Here is a 17,598-nt window from a genome sequence, read left to right as displayed (position 1 = left end):
TCTCTGTACATGTAGACATTTAAAGGTAATGCTAGTAGTTTATCCTGCATGATACATCGGGATGAACAATAGCTGAATGATGACTTGAAAGTTGTGTAAGCATTTAGATAATGTGCTCCTGGAAGACTATCTGAATTCTTTCCAAACCCAGACCTTTATTGCCTCATTTCCTTTTGTTATCCTCTTGCCAGTAGGTTATAGATCTAGTACTAGAGAAAGTAAATCCACGACGCTAACTGTGCCAGAGCAGCAAAGAACAACACATCATCGTTCACGTTCTGTGTCTCCTCACCGTGGCGACGATCAGGGCAGGCCCCGTTCACGTTTACCAAATGTGCCATTACAGAGGTAGGCATCACAAGTTAATAAAATACTAGATGGTTGGAAGCTTGTATGATCTGTCATTATTAAATTTTGTCTTGTTCAGCAATTTTTCACTATTTTAAAGCTTATTTTGTATCTGAATTAAATAGTGCACTATTTGAACTTGATATATGTTTTTATTAATTATTCAAGGGCACTCATGGGGTGAATCATAACTTTGTAAGACTTACCTCTTCTTACTGATATTTACTCTGTGATTTGTCACCTCTGTACCATAACTAATACATAGGTTTGGAAATTTCTTTTCAGTGAGTGGCTGAATCTTGTATGAAGCTGCTTAAATATATTTGTAGGATAATAAATAATGGTGTGTACAAATGGTATAATTTTTAATAGCATTCTTTTAGAAATCATGTATTAACAATTTAATGATTAAAACCTTTCTTCAATCAACCTGTACTGCAATCCATTAAGCTGTGTTATTCATGCAAAAAAAAGATGATCATACATATTTCTGCCTTTCAGGAGTTTAGATGAAATTCATCAAATGAGAAGATCACGTTCTCCAACTAGACACCATGATGCCTCCAGAACTCCAGTTGATTACAGATCTAGAGAGTTGGATAGTCAGTATTTGTCGGATCAAGAAAGGTACACTGTCAGCCTGAACTTGGAAAAAATTTTACAAATGTCTTTGTTGGTTTTCCTAATTGTCAGGTTTTCATTAGAAGGGGAAGGGAGAGAATTCATCCTAACTGATAGATGTAGTGCTGTGGTTAAACTACCTATACCTTTTTTTTTGTAAAGTTGCGCACTGGGTCGACAATAATAGCAAGTATCTAGAATAATGATCCTTGGGTGTTTGTCCTGGTATTCTGCTGCTTTTTCATGAATGAAGCCTAGAGATTTTTGCTAGAAAGCCATAAGTCTACATGTATGCCCTAGGTATTCTTGTAATATATCAGACTTTACCAGTTTTGGCAGCCAGCAAAATACCAGGCATGCTTTCTTACTAGTTGGGAGCTGCATGTGCTCTGATTTGCATCCATATGCTTATAGATTCTGAACATCTACGTATGCAGTCTCACAACATTTTAGGTAACATTCTGGTGAACTTTGTACAGTACCCAAGCATAGCAAGGATAGTTGCAGTGCTGGGTGTAATTTGGAAAAATTTCCAGTCTAAAATGCGTGAGACATAAAGATCTCTCCCTGGAAAACATTGAGTGGCTACACTCCTCAGAGAATACTTGGTCTCTCATAGTAGGCACTATTTTCTGATATCTAGGAATAATATTCTGATAAAATGGAAGAAATGAGAATTTAAGTTTAGTTTATAGCTGAAAAAAGTTTAAAAACGTATTTCAGCTCAGTATCTGTGAAACAATAGATTATCAATGGTTGAGGGTTCTTGTTTACTTTTAAAAAATTCATTTAGCTAGACTATAATGGCAAATTTTGCCATTCTTATAAGATCAATTATCCTAGTACAATGTTTGATTTTTTTTCTTGGCGGTAAGCAACTACTTTTTATAACTGATGACAAAACCTTTCCAAATGATCCAGTAAAGTCAATACAGAACATAGTGATGTGAAAACGTGTAAACAGTAAATCATAAAAATCTCTGGAAATCTTTGTCCAGTTTTCAAGTAACATAGAGATCGAATAACAGGTGGCTTTTGCATCTAAACTAGTTCAGTTTTCTATGTGATCTTGCCTGCTTTCCTTTTGTAGTATGGTAGCATATGTATAGGAATTCATTTGTTATTTGGAACATTTAAAAATTCAACTTTATAGGCACAGAATTGACTAAGTTGGATTATTATACTGAATTTCCTTTCAGAGGTGAATTTAAATGCTTTTTAAATATGGTAGTAAGATTTCTTGTCAGACTAATTCAAGTAATGTCCACTTGTCACAAATGTTTTCTCTTATTATTTAGGTAGTCATATAGTCAAGAGATTCCTGATGATATTTAATGAATAGATTTCTTATTCAGCAGATTAGGGGAGGAAGAGGCTTTAAAACGTAGCTGTTGTCAGTATAAATATAGACAGTTAACTGTTTAGAATTTTTTCTTTCGGTAAAGCCTCAAACCATGACTTAACTGGTGGTATATGCATGAATTATGATTGGAGAGGAGCAGGCCTTACACTGAAGCTTTCTTGGGGATGAGCCATCAAACCAGAGCTACAGCAGCAATGGGCTGCTGGATTTGTTCAGAGAAGTGAGACACTCTTCAGTTCTTTTCAGTGTTTAGAAAACTTTTTTCAGAAGTTTAAAGATCAGGCATAAGGATGTACATGGCTTATTTGCAAGATTTAAAGATGTACTTGCTCTCCTTGAATAATAATCTTGTCTACAATGGTCTCCTCTTTGCCATTTTCTTTTTCGTCTTTTCCCCATATTTCTTCAGTTGTGGAGGCTGTTTAACTCTTGCAGGTTTGGCTGGCTTTCAGTACATAAGAGTAGCATCATAGCAAAGATCAAAACCAGATAGTTGATGAAGATTCTCTGTCACATCTAAGAATTTAAAAAAAAATCTTAGTTAAGTATTATATATTAGTATCCAGGGTAGTATAAGTATTATATGTTGTCCATCTACTGAACTCTTCATCTAAACAAGTACATTCATGTAGATACCTACATAAATTTGGTTTCAAAGTTTAGTGATTACCCAGGAGTTACATGGCAGAAATTACAATTGTTGGCTAATTTTGATAATTTTCTCAGTGACCTCTTATTGATCCAAAATGAATATTGACTATTAATATATTCTGTATTAATAGAGATATTTGTAAAAAACAGTTATTATCACTCTCTTGCAAATGCATCTCTTGTGATAAATTTCCAGTGAAACTGATTTGTCCACTTTAACTTTTTTATATGTGTTCGTATGCACATGTACACACATATATGTGTACAGATATAAACTGTTAGGAAAAGCTTTTTATTAGGATATCTAGCTAGACACTTTGTTCAGAACTTAGGATCATTGTCCAATTTCCAAGAGCATGGTACTTTTTTTGTTTGTTTGTTTTAATATTTCTTTTATTCTTAAGCAAAATCTATTAATGTGAGTACTAAAATCCTCACATAAGAAAACACTTGGTTTAGAATAATAATCTTTATTTTAAATGCCTCCCAAACCAACTTAATTTATTAGAGAACTGTGAGCATCTTCTCACATTATTGGTGATCTTCTGTGACAGATTCTTTTGCTTTGTTTTTTTAATTAGAAGATTTCATGGTGGATTTGCTATTTTGTATCACTTTTCTGAATGAATTTTATATTACTGTTTACTGTGGGCCAATTACAATAGATATTCTTTTTTTCTTAACAAAGTGCCGTATGATTTAATGTAGACTTCGCATCTACTTTACAACTCTTAAGAAAAAAGTAGGTTTTTTTCCTAAAAGGCATATTTGTTTGTAATTTGGAACCTGCTTGTAAATTCTATCTGTCCTCTAAGCTTATGAACAGAAATTTTGCTTAAAAAGAAAATTAAAAAATTCAGTTTAACTTTAGTTCATTTTGTTGCATCAAAATGAGGCTAGTGGCTTCAGATGCAATTAAATCTCACACATGACTCACAAGCCATTATTTCAAGCTGCCCAGTTTAGAATTTTAGACAAATATTACCTGTACTGCATCAATGCAATGGAACATTTTATAATGGCAGGAAGCATAAAACACATTGAACGACTACTGCTTTATCTGTTTTTTAATCTTTTCTCTCTTCTTTTTGCCATAGTACTTCATAGGATACCCTGCTGCTTTTAAATTAGCATATTTCCAGGAAGTTTAATTTCATATTTATGATAATTAGGAGGTTTGGAGCTTGGTCTTTCTGATTGTGTTGAAGTGTATAAATCTGCAAGATTAATTCGACAGCTATTTCATATCATAGTCATATTTACCACAGGCATAAGTATGTATTAATTTTACCATCTTGCTGGGTGTAGTATTTGTTTGGTTACAGTAAATGAAAAATAGAATAGACAGTTGATTTTCCACAATTTGAAACAATAAGAAACAAAAAGTCTCATGGCTGATTAGCTTTTTTTTTGTTTCTTTGGGATTGCATTACAAAATCAAGAGTATAAGTCAGAATTTATGTTTGGCCAAACACATTATTTCCAGCGAACACATATGTTTGGTTTTCCCAAAAGGGTGACTGGCTACTCTTCCCATAAACCCATCCCTGCTTTTTCATGTATGATTTTGTGGCTTAGAAAGCCACAAAACCCAACACAAAACAAACAACAAGCGTCTTTCCTTTTTTCCCTAAAGTATATCCTCATGAGACAGGAGGTTGTTAAAAAACTGTAACCTTATTATGTATTTATTACATCATGAAGAGCTCGGAAAAAGTAATTCTGAATTTTAAAGAGAAATCTCATAAAAATAGGTGCCACACTAAAAGGAATTTGTTGAAAATGTAGTTATTACAGGCATTTTTGGCTAATATTCTTTAAGAAGTGCAGTTGGAGTTTGAATGTTATCAGACTATCTATCTGGGTGGTTGCTTCTTGTTTCTTTTTATGTTTTCATTTGCGTATCATTGGCATAACCCATGTCATCTAATGCTTCATAATTATATCTGTTTCACTCACCACCCATCCTGTCTGTGCAGTGAGCTTCTTATGCTGCCCAGAGCAAAACGAGGAAGAAGTGCTGAGTGCCTACATACCATCAGGTAAATACAGGAATTTGGTGATCATGAACACATCTGGTTAGTTGTCTATACTTTGTGCACCCAAATTGTTTTCCATGGTGGTATTTAGTCCAGTAAATAAAAAACTTCCAAGTACCTTGTGATCCACATGTCAATTGATCTTGTTTGTTTGTTTTAACTCAGATTGAGACATGTATATGTGCTTGTGAACCTCAGTAGTAAGGATTAAAGCAGTTGAAGAAATTTTGGTTTTGCAGTTATATTTTGTGGTGGATATTCGGTGTAGTCACAAAAGTCCTGAACTCCCAATGCATGACAGCATTGTTATTTCAAACATTCATTTTCAGTTATTTTTATGTTTTCTTTTATTTGCATTTTTGTCTTTATATTACAGCCACACACAATTCAACAACCTTTACTTGTTGTGACACCTAATCTCATGCTGATTTAGTCACATGTAGAGGAAAAAACATTGATTTGCAGGGCCTTACTGGGAATCTCAGCTTTGAGAAGTCTTGTATTACTTGGTTTTGCATCTAAAAATTTTTCTATAAATTGGATCCAGATGTAAACTTTGCAGTTTGGGCTCATCTTCAGTCTTCATTAATGTCTTGATCCAAGGCTCAGAGCTCCGTGTCTCACCGTTTCCCAAATTGTGAAACTAAACAGGAATGAAATATCTTCATCTAAAAAACCAAATTCTGCTCCCCCACCATTTTTTTCATCATGTCTGATACACTTATTAAAAACTGGATAGAATATTTTCCATTTAGAATCAGTAAAAATGCAAGTTGAATTTAAAGTAATTAACTCCTTCAACCAGGTAGTTATCCATTTGTCTGTTCAAGATCTGGGTGTTGCTAAAAGCTTTACATCAGTGCATATGTTTAAAATCATCAAACTTAAAACCATATTGTCTAGTGCCATTATTCATTTACTTAATGTAGGATTTTCCCTTCCAAAGTAGTGCTTATTTTGTTTTAATATGCCTTGGCTTACTTTAATTTTTGTCACCAAATTTGAAACAGTATTGAAGATGCTCTGGTAGGATTCTGTTAGAAGGCACAGTAGTATAAAGCTAAAATAATAAATATGAACCTTTTCAGTGAGATCTGTTCATCAGTGAAGGTGTTAAATTAAAATTTAAGTGTTTATTATCAGTAGAAAGATTTTCATTCTTATACTTCAGCTAAAAAGGCTTTTTCCTCAAGATTTTAGGCTTTATTTTTAAAAATTTATTTAATTCCCTGTTATTTTATATATGTTTATTGTCATATAATAGCAGTTTTTCCTGCCTCCTTCCTGTGTCCTTTCTGATGATATTCTATAGCTTCACCCCCCTCCTGCCCCCAGCCCTGAGCTTTCTCCTTTCCCTCTTAGAGATTACAATTGCCATTAGAATTTTTCAGTCACAATTCTTAAATTCTCAATTAATTAATATTTCATTATGAACTTTTGATGCACTTTGATCAACCATTATAGCTTTCCAATAGTTTTACAAATCTACTTAACAATTCTGGGCAGTTAACCAGCTAAAAGTTGTGCATGGGCAGCAACAGAGTTAGGTACGAGCGACACTGAATTCAGAGAGTATAGCCTGTTCTTGCATTTCTCCTTATTCCATTTGTTGCTGGTTTTTTTAAGGATCAAAAAAACTAACAAATTCACCCTTTTAAAGTAATAGGAATGGTATACTATAAAACAGAATGGTACTTATAATAATGTATTGAAGATGAATATAAAGGCAATAGAAGACAATACATTGATTTTTTTTTTTTAAATTTTGACTGAATACTTTTAAAAACAGTTTCAGCAAAAATTTGTTCTATGCCATCTTTTATCCTTGCTTATTTCTAGCAGCCTGACATTTAATTCATGTCAGAAACTTTATAAGGCTTTATCCTTGTTTCCTAGACAGCTTGCTGGATAATGTCTTGATTAGTAGTCAAGATATCTTCAGCATCAAAAAGGAAAGAAACGTTAATGGTTTCGTATTAAATGAAAGAAATTAGGTAGTCCAAGCTACACAGTTAAGATAATATGATGAGTTTAATACACCAGCTAGGAATAATACTAGTCCAAACTGTCCATCCTGTCCATCTGTTTGCAGTTATTGACTTACAGTAGAAATGGTGGAAAGGTCTATACCTTTACTATAGACCATTGATTGTCACATTCCATGCCTCAAGTCACTCTTACTTTGATTGGTAGTATCTGCTCCTATGCCATAATTGACCTGATGGACAACCATTGCTTTGCTCCTCCTTCGCAACGCTACAGTCACCTTTGACAGAGACATCACCAGTGGTGGCCACTAAACTCAGACAAGAAGGGTCAAAGCTCCACTATTAAATCCCTCAGAGTTTTACAAACACTAGGATTTCCAGGCAGAGAGTTGATTCATCTGTCTGTGACACAGCCAGGTTTGTAATGCTCATCTGCTGTGTCGAGTTTCAAGCCTTAACAGTAAAGAAAATATCCTATTAGGACAGACTGTTCTTGATGCTGCAAAATCCTCAAGGCTGCTGGTTCTTCTCCTAATAGCTCTGCACCTGTGTCCTGGTAGGGAATGTAGAAAGTTGTTAGAATTTTCTTATTAACCCCTAACCATTAAATGGCCATAATTCCCATTCAGCAACCATTGTCCACCTTTAAATTTCCACCTTGTTCATTGGGTATAGCTGGATGGTACAGTAAAACATTTCCTGTTCTAAAATCTATGATGATCTTAGACAGTTGTCATGTAACACCTCAGTGCTGCTGTGCTGGCTGATGTAGTAGATCTCCTAAGGTTTTTTTTTAGTTTATTATTAATAACATTCAATTACTGTTAAATTTTGAAATTAAACTTTCAAAAGACTTCCACATTCAAAAAGTCAGGCGCTAATACATCTCTAGTTAAATTTGTAATATTGTATATCCCTGTGTTAGCAAGATTTGCATGTTTAGATACTGGAGAGGTTAAAGTCTGTAGGTCTAAGTAAGGCATCTCTTAGAGAAATAAAGAGCAAATTTAATATCAACTTAATCCTTCACAACAGCCTGTATATTTTAATTTAAAGTATCTATAAATGGAATTTAGATTACCTTCATTTCAAGAAAACATCTCATCTGTACTAGTATTACCATGAGTTCATCCACTGTATTAAGAAAAGTGTAGATACAAAAATTTGTCCCCGGTTAGCTGTCACAGTAGTTGAGAAAAACAGATACTGAGAAATCTACTCATACAGCTATAAATACAGAATATTATATAATACAGAATATTATGCATGCATTTGTTTTACATTCTGGTCAGTCTTGGCTTGCCTTTATCTGTCTTTTTATTTCTGGCATATTTTTTTTTTGTTCTGTTTTCTTTTCTGTCCCACCACATTCAAGAAGTTCTGTTAGGCACTATAAAACATTACCACCCAAGATGCCTTTACTAGAAAATGGTACTCATTGGAACCTGTACAGGTAAGAAGTGTTTAGAGTCCCCTTTAAACTCCTATAGAGTTCAAAGCTCCTTTTATAAAAAATGAATAGACTTATTAAATAATAAAAAACCCCAAACATAAAATGTTTCATATATTTTTATAACTGAAACATAAGGGATCAAATCCTAAAATCACATCATATAATTGTTTAAATTAATGCCTACATTACAAAAAATCCAAACCAAGCTACTTTGTATTAGGTGAAGTTGTCTTCACTGTTAAAATTTTATGTTGCATGGTTTTCTTTCCTACATTCTTTTGTTTATGTATGAAATTTCTGTTACATGTCCAATTTACTTTCATTTTGTTTAAATAATTTTAATTTACAAAGCTCAACTCTTCCTGCATGTGCTAAGACCAAATCCGTGATTAGACAGGATATTTCACTCCTTCATGATTGCCTTAATTCACGAATATCGAAAGTTGGAGATGATCTACCGGTTAGGTAAGAAACTGAGGATTAATCCCCCCCCTTGTTTGGTATCTAATATGGATTTGCAGAATAAATAAGCTTCACTCTAAAGGGATTTCACATGACATATAGTGTATCACATTCTTTTATGTTGGCTTAATATTTACTGCTGTTAATAAGGATTTAAATTTATTGTTTGGTATTTCTCATTCCACTTTTCTTACAAGTGGATGCTGTTCTGTCTTATTCAGTTTTAAACATTTCAACAATCTCTGCAAAAAATTTCTAGCAGTCTTTTGTTTGCTTTTGTTTTCTAAACAAATCTTGACACTATCATCCAGTCAGCTTTTTTATGTTTTCCTTAATTAAATCATTGTGATCCTACATTTTCTGTAAAGAGAGCATTATTTTATAAGTTAATATCTAACATTGTATTCCTTTCTTTGTTTTCTTTTTCTTTCTCTTCTACCATTGGATGCAATGCACTGGCACTAGTGAACTGCAGCCCTCCCTTGACAGGGCTAGGAGTGCTAGTACCAACTGCTTGAGACCAGATACTAGTTTGCATTCACCAGAACGAGAAAGGTATAAAATAAAAACTTATGGATTTCTTGTCATCTGTGCTGGTGATCTTTATCAGTTTTGTTTTTCTTCATATGAGTACTCTACATTCTCGTACATTCTTGTCTGCTTTGGTATTTGTATACATTTTTGCTCCTATATTCATGTATGTCATGTAAATTGTGTGTTGGAGTTTATAACTGCTTCTGGCTACTTTCCTTGTTTTGGTTCAAGCTGATGTTCATTGTTTACAAAAGTCCTCAGTATGCTGATAATAGCATTGCAGTGTTAAGTATTTTGAAACTTACCACCTGGTTGTGAATCTTCATCATCATTTGCTAAAAAGTTTTATATTTGTTTCTTGATTGTTCTGTGGACTGCTAATAAAGCAGTGGCATAAATTATAAATTATTATAAAACTCTCATATTTCAAACCAGAGCTGCAGTTTGTTTAGTGATATATTTTTTACAAAACAGCCAAACTTCATTGCTTTCCTAATCTAATCTGCTGCTTCTGCTTTTGCGATTACAAGGCAAATCACTGCATTAAGTTTTTTTTCACTCTATGACATTATATTAACGTTCACAGAAGTCTTAAGAAGACATGTTTGCAATTTATATGAAATATTGTTGTGTCACATATATTGTGCAGGCATGCTTTCTGTATTTTTACTATTACAATAGCTTGGTTCAAAATTTTAGGTGAATCAAATAATGCTCGTGTAGTTGACAGGTGAAATGATTCCACAAGGGAACTTTTCATAATCACCTGTGTTTTTAGCTAAGAGTTATATCATTTTAGAGTGAGATTTTATGTTCACTAAGGGCTATAATAGGCTCCCTTTGAGTGGAAATAGGATGGAATTATAATTTCATCTGTGCAATACATATTTAACTAATGTGGCAGTTGATAATGTTTTGCCAGTCAACCCACGGTATGATGGTTGTAACAGTTACATCATTTTCTTTATTGTGGGAGAAGACATGTGAAGAAAGGCACTAAGAACGCACTTTTCTCTTTGAGATAGGGTTTCTCCTTTTTTTATTTGAAATTTCCCTTTCCTTTCTCCACACTTCCCACTGCTCCTCGGCTGGAACTGTGCTCTTTTCAAGTTGTACCTTTGTTGCAGAGGAGTGACTAATGCTCTGCTGAGATATCTCTGATGGATCTACAGTAGTTCATTCCTTTTTAAGACTGAGCTCAAGACACTATAGGAACATCGTTATTAAAAAAACAACGAAAAAGTTCAGCTGAAGTAAAACCACTCAGATTGAAATACAGGATATTGTTCTAGATTTTTTTTTTTTAAATTGTATCATCATATTAATATGATGTAGATATATACAGCTGCATTCATCTACAACAAGTTATTTAATGTAATAATATATGGACATGAGTAGTATGTTTTGTGCTTATTTCAAGATGCCACCCATCAAGTTGAATATTCAATGAAGCAGTAACTGGCAATTATAAACTATCTAGTTAGAATCTTATACTCAAAACTACATCTGTCATTGATGTTAACTAGTTCTGTTATGTCTTTTTAATTCATGTGCAGCAACCTCTGTCCAATAGCACTGTGAAGAATCTGAAACATTTTTCATGAGCTCTTTGTAATGAAAAGTGTTTAGTCTCTATTAATGGCCTCTATTGCTACTAAATGTGGTTTTGCCAAATCATCAGTGGACCTGATCCAGAAAACTTGCCCATCACTATGAAAGTTTTTCTTAGCATTTAGGAGTCCTAAATAGGTGCTTTTGACTTGGGATCCTTCATCAGATCTTTTTTGGTAAATTCATATTCAGATTTTTTTTTATGGTTTCACTGAAAATAATAAAATCTGTGTGGCTTTGGCAGAGGATTTAAGACATACATCTTTTCCTTTTTTCTAACATAGAAGATGTGCTTCCAATACAGCCCTAACATGAGGTTAGGCATCAGTTGCGTGTAATGATAGAGGAGTCTTTAGTTTGAAGAACAGAATTAAGTTCAGGATAGAAAGCATTTTGGTTTTGTGCTGGACAAGATGAGAACAGAAGACTTAAAATACAGTAAAACAAGTTCTTAAGCCCTAGGAAACCTTTTCTGAAAGCAGGTATGATGAAACACTGTAATATATGATATGGCAAAGGTTGTCTTCATCACTGGAAACTAAGAAAAGAATGAGACAGCCATCAGGTGTGTAGCACTGGTCCTGCTTGGATCAAAGAGAAACACTGTATGGTTTTGTGAACTCCAATCTACAGCACCATTTATCATTATATTTGAGGGAGCAGTGTTGAAGGTATTGTTAGTTGTTTGCATGATATTTCTTCTCCTCTCTCCCCTTCATGAATGTCATTGTAGATTTTGTTTAAAAGTTTAGACATTTATACCTCAAAATACAAACTTCTAAATATGGCTTTATATATTTTCTTCAACAAAATTAGGAGTATGTTCACTAATGGAATAGGTGGAATATTTCTACTTATTCCCCCTAACCTTTTGTCTCAGAGGGTATAAATTAGATTGTATTTGAAATCAAGAGCTAAAATGGACCACTTCATCCTTTTTTAACAGAATGGTTAAGTTGATTGTGTGTAACCAATGGACAGTAGAGCCCTATTTCTCTGTGTCAGTGGTTTGTGGAAACGGTTTTGATCCTTGAACTCTCTACAATGTCATTCATGTAATTTGGAAGGGTCAAAGTAGTTACTGGTTTTTAAGATGCTGCTTTGCCAGTAAAAGTAATTTTATTGACTAGTAATTTACTATTGACTAGTAATTTATACTAGTAGAAAAATACTTCCAGCTGTACATATGAATTTGTGATATACAAGTCTTGTTAGTTGCACTAAACCAGAACCAAAGCAATAACAGCAAATTTCCTTTTCTACTTCTTTAAGTTCCATCATTTGAGGAAGTAATGTCCATACAACTTGCATGGCAAACTGACCTTGCCTTAACAGGGGCTGCTAAAAGTTTTTTGGTAAATGAACTGGTCTGGTAGAGAGCTTAATCCTTCATGTACTTCTCTTTTGCACTCTCTTTTTGTACTCTAGGACACTAAAAAATATCCAGTCCCTACAAATACCACTGTACCCTTGCACCACGACTGCCTTTTTTTTTCTCTCTTCCTACCTCCCATCCCCTATCCCCCTATTTATTCCAAGCTGTTTTGTTTGGGTTTTTTGATTGTGTTGTTCAAGATCCTATGATGAACTGCAGTGCTTATTTAAATTTGTAATATAGTCATAAATGTCCTCTAATGCCATTAAAAATGTTCTTCCTGCTACTACTTCCTTTAGTATCTTTTTTTTTTTACTGTTTTTTTCACTGTGTCTCGAAATTTCTGCTTTTTTTTCCTTGTAAATCGAGTGCTATTTCTTTAGAATGGAGAAATTTGTTTTCAACATCCAGTCAGGAAAGCACCTAGGCATGAGGTTTAAGGGCAGAATCTGAACTCATTCAGCAATGGCTTGTCATTATAATAGCATCTTCCCCAGACTGATTTAAGATTGCAGCCAGTGGTAGTCACTTAATAATATATAGTATGGCTTTTATTTACCATCTACATTTCTTATGTTACAATCAATTGTTGTGTGTATTAGCAGCTGGAAAAAGAGCAGTTGTATAGACTGGTAGTTTTTGTATGCTTTTGGCCTGAGAGGTTAGCTAGTGGAGATCTGAGCAAATAAAACCAAGGAGCACAGCCCAGGGGTTAGTTCATGTACAACAGGGTCAGCATACTTGCCCCAGAGCTGTGTTAGATTTGTTCTGAGGTGCTTCACTGCAGTAGGAATCAAAACAGTATGTTTGCTATCATCTGGTCACTGCCACCTGAACAAGAGACAAAGCTCAACAGTTATCTATGACCTCATCATAAATAGATCACAGAGAAGTTGGAGCTACCACTTGATCCAATTAAGGCCTGTCCTGATTTCGTGTTGATTTTTATGGTGCATGCCTTTCACAGTTGTGTTGAATATCTCCATTTACATTTAAAATAATGTACAGTGTAATAACTGCATTAGGTCTGCCTTATATTGTGTTTCCAATTCTTTTCAACCATGTAAAGAAGTAAGTTATTACATGTTTGTGTTGTACTGTGGCTCACAGTCACTCAACATTTAGTGAAAGGCAACATGTTCTCAAAGCTCATACTCAATGACCCAGTTAATTCTATCAAATGCTCTTTAATATTTGTAGAAGATATCAGCATATTAAGGGCTTTGACTGAGTGCACTGATGCATTAACATTTTCTTTAACCCTTGCTTTGGAGAGAAAAAGAAACTGACTACTAACAACCTATTTGCTCTTAAAGCTTCTGAAAGGCCTACCTAACTGTTCAGATAATGCTAATGTCCCTGAAATTTTTGTTATTTGCATGTTCCATAAATAAAACCCTTTTCCTTATTGCATGGACGGGAAAAATACCTCAGAAAGGGAAATATTAGATAGTTGTGCAGAGTTTGTGTAAACATTTTGCTATTCACCACTAAAACATATTTTAAGATTGTTGTGTTACAGTTGTACTATTACGATTACAAAACATCCCAATAAAATAAGCAACACGAGTCGAGTCTGTAATATAGTATATATAATTCTAAATTAAATGAGCTTTTTCAAGAAAAAAAAACATATGATACACCAATTTTCATTCTCAGTTCAGGTCCTTTTTGTTAAATTTAATTATGTAACATAATGGCATGTACTATGGGGATAAAGAGAAATGAACAGAAGAGGAAGTTGGCTGCACACGCTTTCTATATATATTTTCAAATGATAAAAGATTGCCCAAGTACTTGTACACAAATGTGTGTAGCTTAGTTGTAGCTAAATAATTTACCTCTACTCTTTCACTGCATTCCAGAAAAGGTGACTTTATGCCCTGGAATTTTTCTTATAGTTCATAGTTCTACATATTTACTGAGATTACATTTTTTCTGTGCAAAGAGCTAGGAGCGATGGGCTTAGCGAAACGACGAGAAAATGACCACCATATTGTTTTGAAAAGCTCTTCTAGTTTGGAATTGCACATTTGTATGCAAATGACAGGCTTTTAGATAGTCTAGTATTTGAGAATATTTCAAAACTTAATTGTACACTATGTAGAAGATTTATATTGGTCTAAATTCTGCATCTTTGAGCATACGTTCTCTTTGTTTCAGATGTAATGTTTCTGTTGTAAGCGACCTTAAGAAAAGTATACTTGGGTATGAGAAAACTGTTAAAAAAATTGAATTACAGACTTTTATTACTTTTTGGGGTATTTTTCCAGTCCCAAATCCCATATATTTAATTTTATCACAAACTAAATATTGTATTTTTTTTCCTGTTTTATTGAATGGGCAAACAGGGGTAGATTGTCCCCCTCCCTAGAGAGGAGACGACCTACTAGTCCCAGGATTCATATCCAGCATGCATCTCCGGAGGATGACAGGTACTAGTCAGCTCCTCCCAGTTGAAAAATGGCTTACTGCATCTTGCACTCTCAGAGGAGTACACTGAAATTTAGAAGTATGCATATATGCGGAGAAAGAATTACAACCTCCAGAAGCCCAAAATAAAGCAGCAGTTTAGACATCATCTCTGCATTTTGTTGAACTGTTATAAAGCACCTAGGAATTAACATCTTTTCAAGTTCTTTGTTTGCCTGAATGGGCATAAGCCATGAAATAATATGTCTGATACAACAGAACATCATCTGTGTTAATGTTCTTTAGTCTGTTTTGACCTGCTTCTGTAAATGGTGGTGGTGCTTTCACTGTGGTGCTTTATAATACTATAAATATTTGTTGTAGAGCATATTCTCGTATATATGTTTATATTTATTGGTTTTGGTTTTTCTTTTCTTAACAAACTGTTCCTAATGGGGGAAAAAACCCACAACCTGGAAGTCTTGTTAACATTTTCTAGTTAATGTATGTAAAAATTGGCACTGTTTGTAAATTCTGTCCAAATCAGGATGGTCTCCATGGAGCAGGTGTTCCTAATAAGGTAGGTTTTGGTTAAGACTATCAGGGTTTTAAAGAAATTTTTATGCTGAATATCCCCTACGATTGATGAAAGCACCTTTGTTTTTTACTTCTCATGAGCTTTCTAATCAGATCAGTTTGTGGTTCTCATTACTTTGGCAGTAGTAATTTTTTGGTATTTTTGTGCCAGCTAGATCTGGGGTTGTTTTAAGCAGATATTATAATTACTATTGAGATGCAAATTAAAAATTTTTCCTTTAAATCTTTTGTACTACAGTAAGTGACAGGATACAGATGGTTCATGTAAATAATCTGTACATGCTATTATGAAGTTGCACTTGAAGCTCTAAGACTGGTATACTGATAAAACTCAGTTACTGTGGTGCCAGTTCTCACCTTCTGTTAAAGTCTATCCACATTACTAATATTTATACTATGATTTATCTTGTTTGCTTGATGCAAACAAATTGGTGAAACATTATTTCAAAGTTGTCCCCCTTACAGATACTGCATTTCCAGAAATTTTTCCAACACATCCATTTCATGGGACAGCTATTAATAGTTTGAAAATGTAGTTTAGGACTTTTAGGGATTTTTAAGTAATTTTTCTTCTAATTTTTTGAGTTGATGGAAAGATTGCCTTTGACTTCAGAGTATCAGACGATGAAATATTGTGATCAGCAATTTAAATTAAATCATAATCATATCACGTTTCAGTGAAATGAGGTTTTCATCTAAATTCTGCACTTTTCAATGCAAAATTGTAGGCCTTTTTATGTCAGTTGAAATTTTGTGGAGAAAGACTGAAATAATCTAAAACCAGTTAGCAAGCATTTTATAGTAAAGCTTCTGTAGGATATAGAATCTGTTATGGGAAGGATTTCGAGTTGGACAAGCAGCAATCTAATTTTCCAAGTGAAGTCGGTGCCTTATTGTGTTTGTAAGTCTTGCATGTGATCTGGTCTCCAAATCTCAGCAAGAAGGTCACTGATGAACCTAGAAGGGGTTTAGCTTGACCTCAATCCTGATGAATGTTTTCAACCTACCAGTTCTGGGATCTTTCTCCCAGATTAAAAGAAATTCTGAGGACATTGGACTCTTTGAATTGCACATCCAGTACAAAATAGTAGCCCACCTTGTCTGCAGACAGAGTAATAGTGAGGGAATCAAAGGTACTTTTACCTTCTTTTTCTACTCTTTTAGTTTTCATTTGTTCTGATTATTTCCCATATTTATTGCAGTGGGCCAACACTAGTCAGTTCTATGATTTTTTTATGGTTTTTTTAAGATATGCTTGTAACAACTTGAAAAGTGAAGCAGTGGGTGTTGGGGAATGACTGTCTGATGGATCAGCAGGGCTAACTAACTAACTACTTATCACCACTTGCAAATAATATTTCACAGATTAATTGTCTTTGACAGGTGTCATCTTACTCTTCATTTGAGTACATTACAGATTTATCCTACAAATTGGCCAAATTTGTATATAGGGTGCTGTCAAGATCTATTTATGAATACAGTTCTTAAATGCCTATGACATGCATTATGTCCAATTTTGATAATTTTTTGCAACATTTTATTTGTTGATAATGATTTCTAAAATAAATTTTAATAAAAGTCCTTGCAAGATTATTGTTATTCTGGACTTTGTTCATTTGCTGTATCAGAAAGAAGTGACTCTTTCATTACATTGACAAGTTGAGACATGAGTTATGTATTATTTCAGTGTTAAGAATTAACAAATGTTTGGTTATATCATATATTTCTGTAAGATATTTTAAAAAACATAATAGCTTCGTTGCTGGAAGTTTTTTAGGTTTGTTTCTTTTGTACTGGAAATTAGAATTAGAAGGTTTAAATGTCTAATGCCTACAGCATAGACAGACTGGTATCTGGAGAACTGTGAAACTGAAATTGTAAGTGATGATAAAAACAAGGGAAATGAAAGCTGAGAATTTAATGGTAGGTGGAAATTTTATTCAGACTGTTCTTTTTGAGAGGTCTGCATATACTGTCAGCATATGCTGACAAGAGTGGATAAAAAAAGCCTGTAAAAAATTAATTATCAAATACTTTCAGTTAAGAGAAGTAGCTTTTGTCAGTCATGTGTGCATCTATAAGAATGCTTATCCAAGAGTCATCCTGAATCCAGCTGTAGAGCAAGTGCCCCTTTGGTACTTTCA

General features: G+C 33.9%; 1 protein-coding gene across 50 annotated transcripts in view; it reads left to right on the top strand.

Moving 5' to 3' along the window:
* The window catches only part of RIMS1 (regulating synaptic membrane exocytosis 1), a 318,203-nt gene that overhangs the window by 207,329 nt on the left and 93,276 nt on the right, over nt 1-17,598 (top strand). For 17 of the 50 annotated variants that reach the window (XR_010429395.1, XM_064650188.1, XM_064650141.1 and 14 more), the window contains 7 exons: nt 192-348; nt 850-975; nt 4,963-5,025; nt 8,386-8,463; nt 8,815-8,928; nt 9,391-9,480; nt 14,797-14,880. Coding sequence is in view for 49 of the 50 variants with exons in the window: in XM_064650188.1 (XP_064506258.1) it covers nt 192-348; nt 850-975; nt 4,963-5,025; nt 8,386-8,463; nt 8,815-8,928; nt 9,391-9,480; nt 14,797-14,880 (712 nt within the window). In the remaining variant the exon portion in view is untranslated. The remainder of the gene's footprint in view (nt 1-191; nt 349-849; nt 976-4,962; nt 5,026-8,385; nt 8,464-8,814; nt 8,929-9,390; nt 9,481-14,796; nt 14,881-17,598) is intronic. The other 33 variants (XM_064650161.1, XM_064650183.1, XM_064650172.1 and 30 more) reach the window with 11 other exon arrangements.

This window comes from Pseudopipra pipra, chromosome 3 (assembly GCF_036250125.1).
Source record: "Pseudopipra pipra isolate bDixPip1 chromosome 3, bDixPip1.hap1, whole genome shotgun sequence".
Taxonomy (NCBI): domain Eukaryota; kingdom Metazoa; phylum Chordata; class Aves; order Passeriformes; family Pipridae; genus Pseudopipra; species Pseudopipra pipra.
The sequence above is the reverse complement of the archived record's forward strand: the minus strand, read 5'-3'. Positions and strand labels throughout refer to the sequence as shown.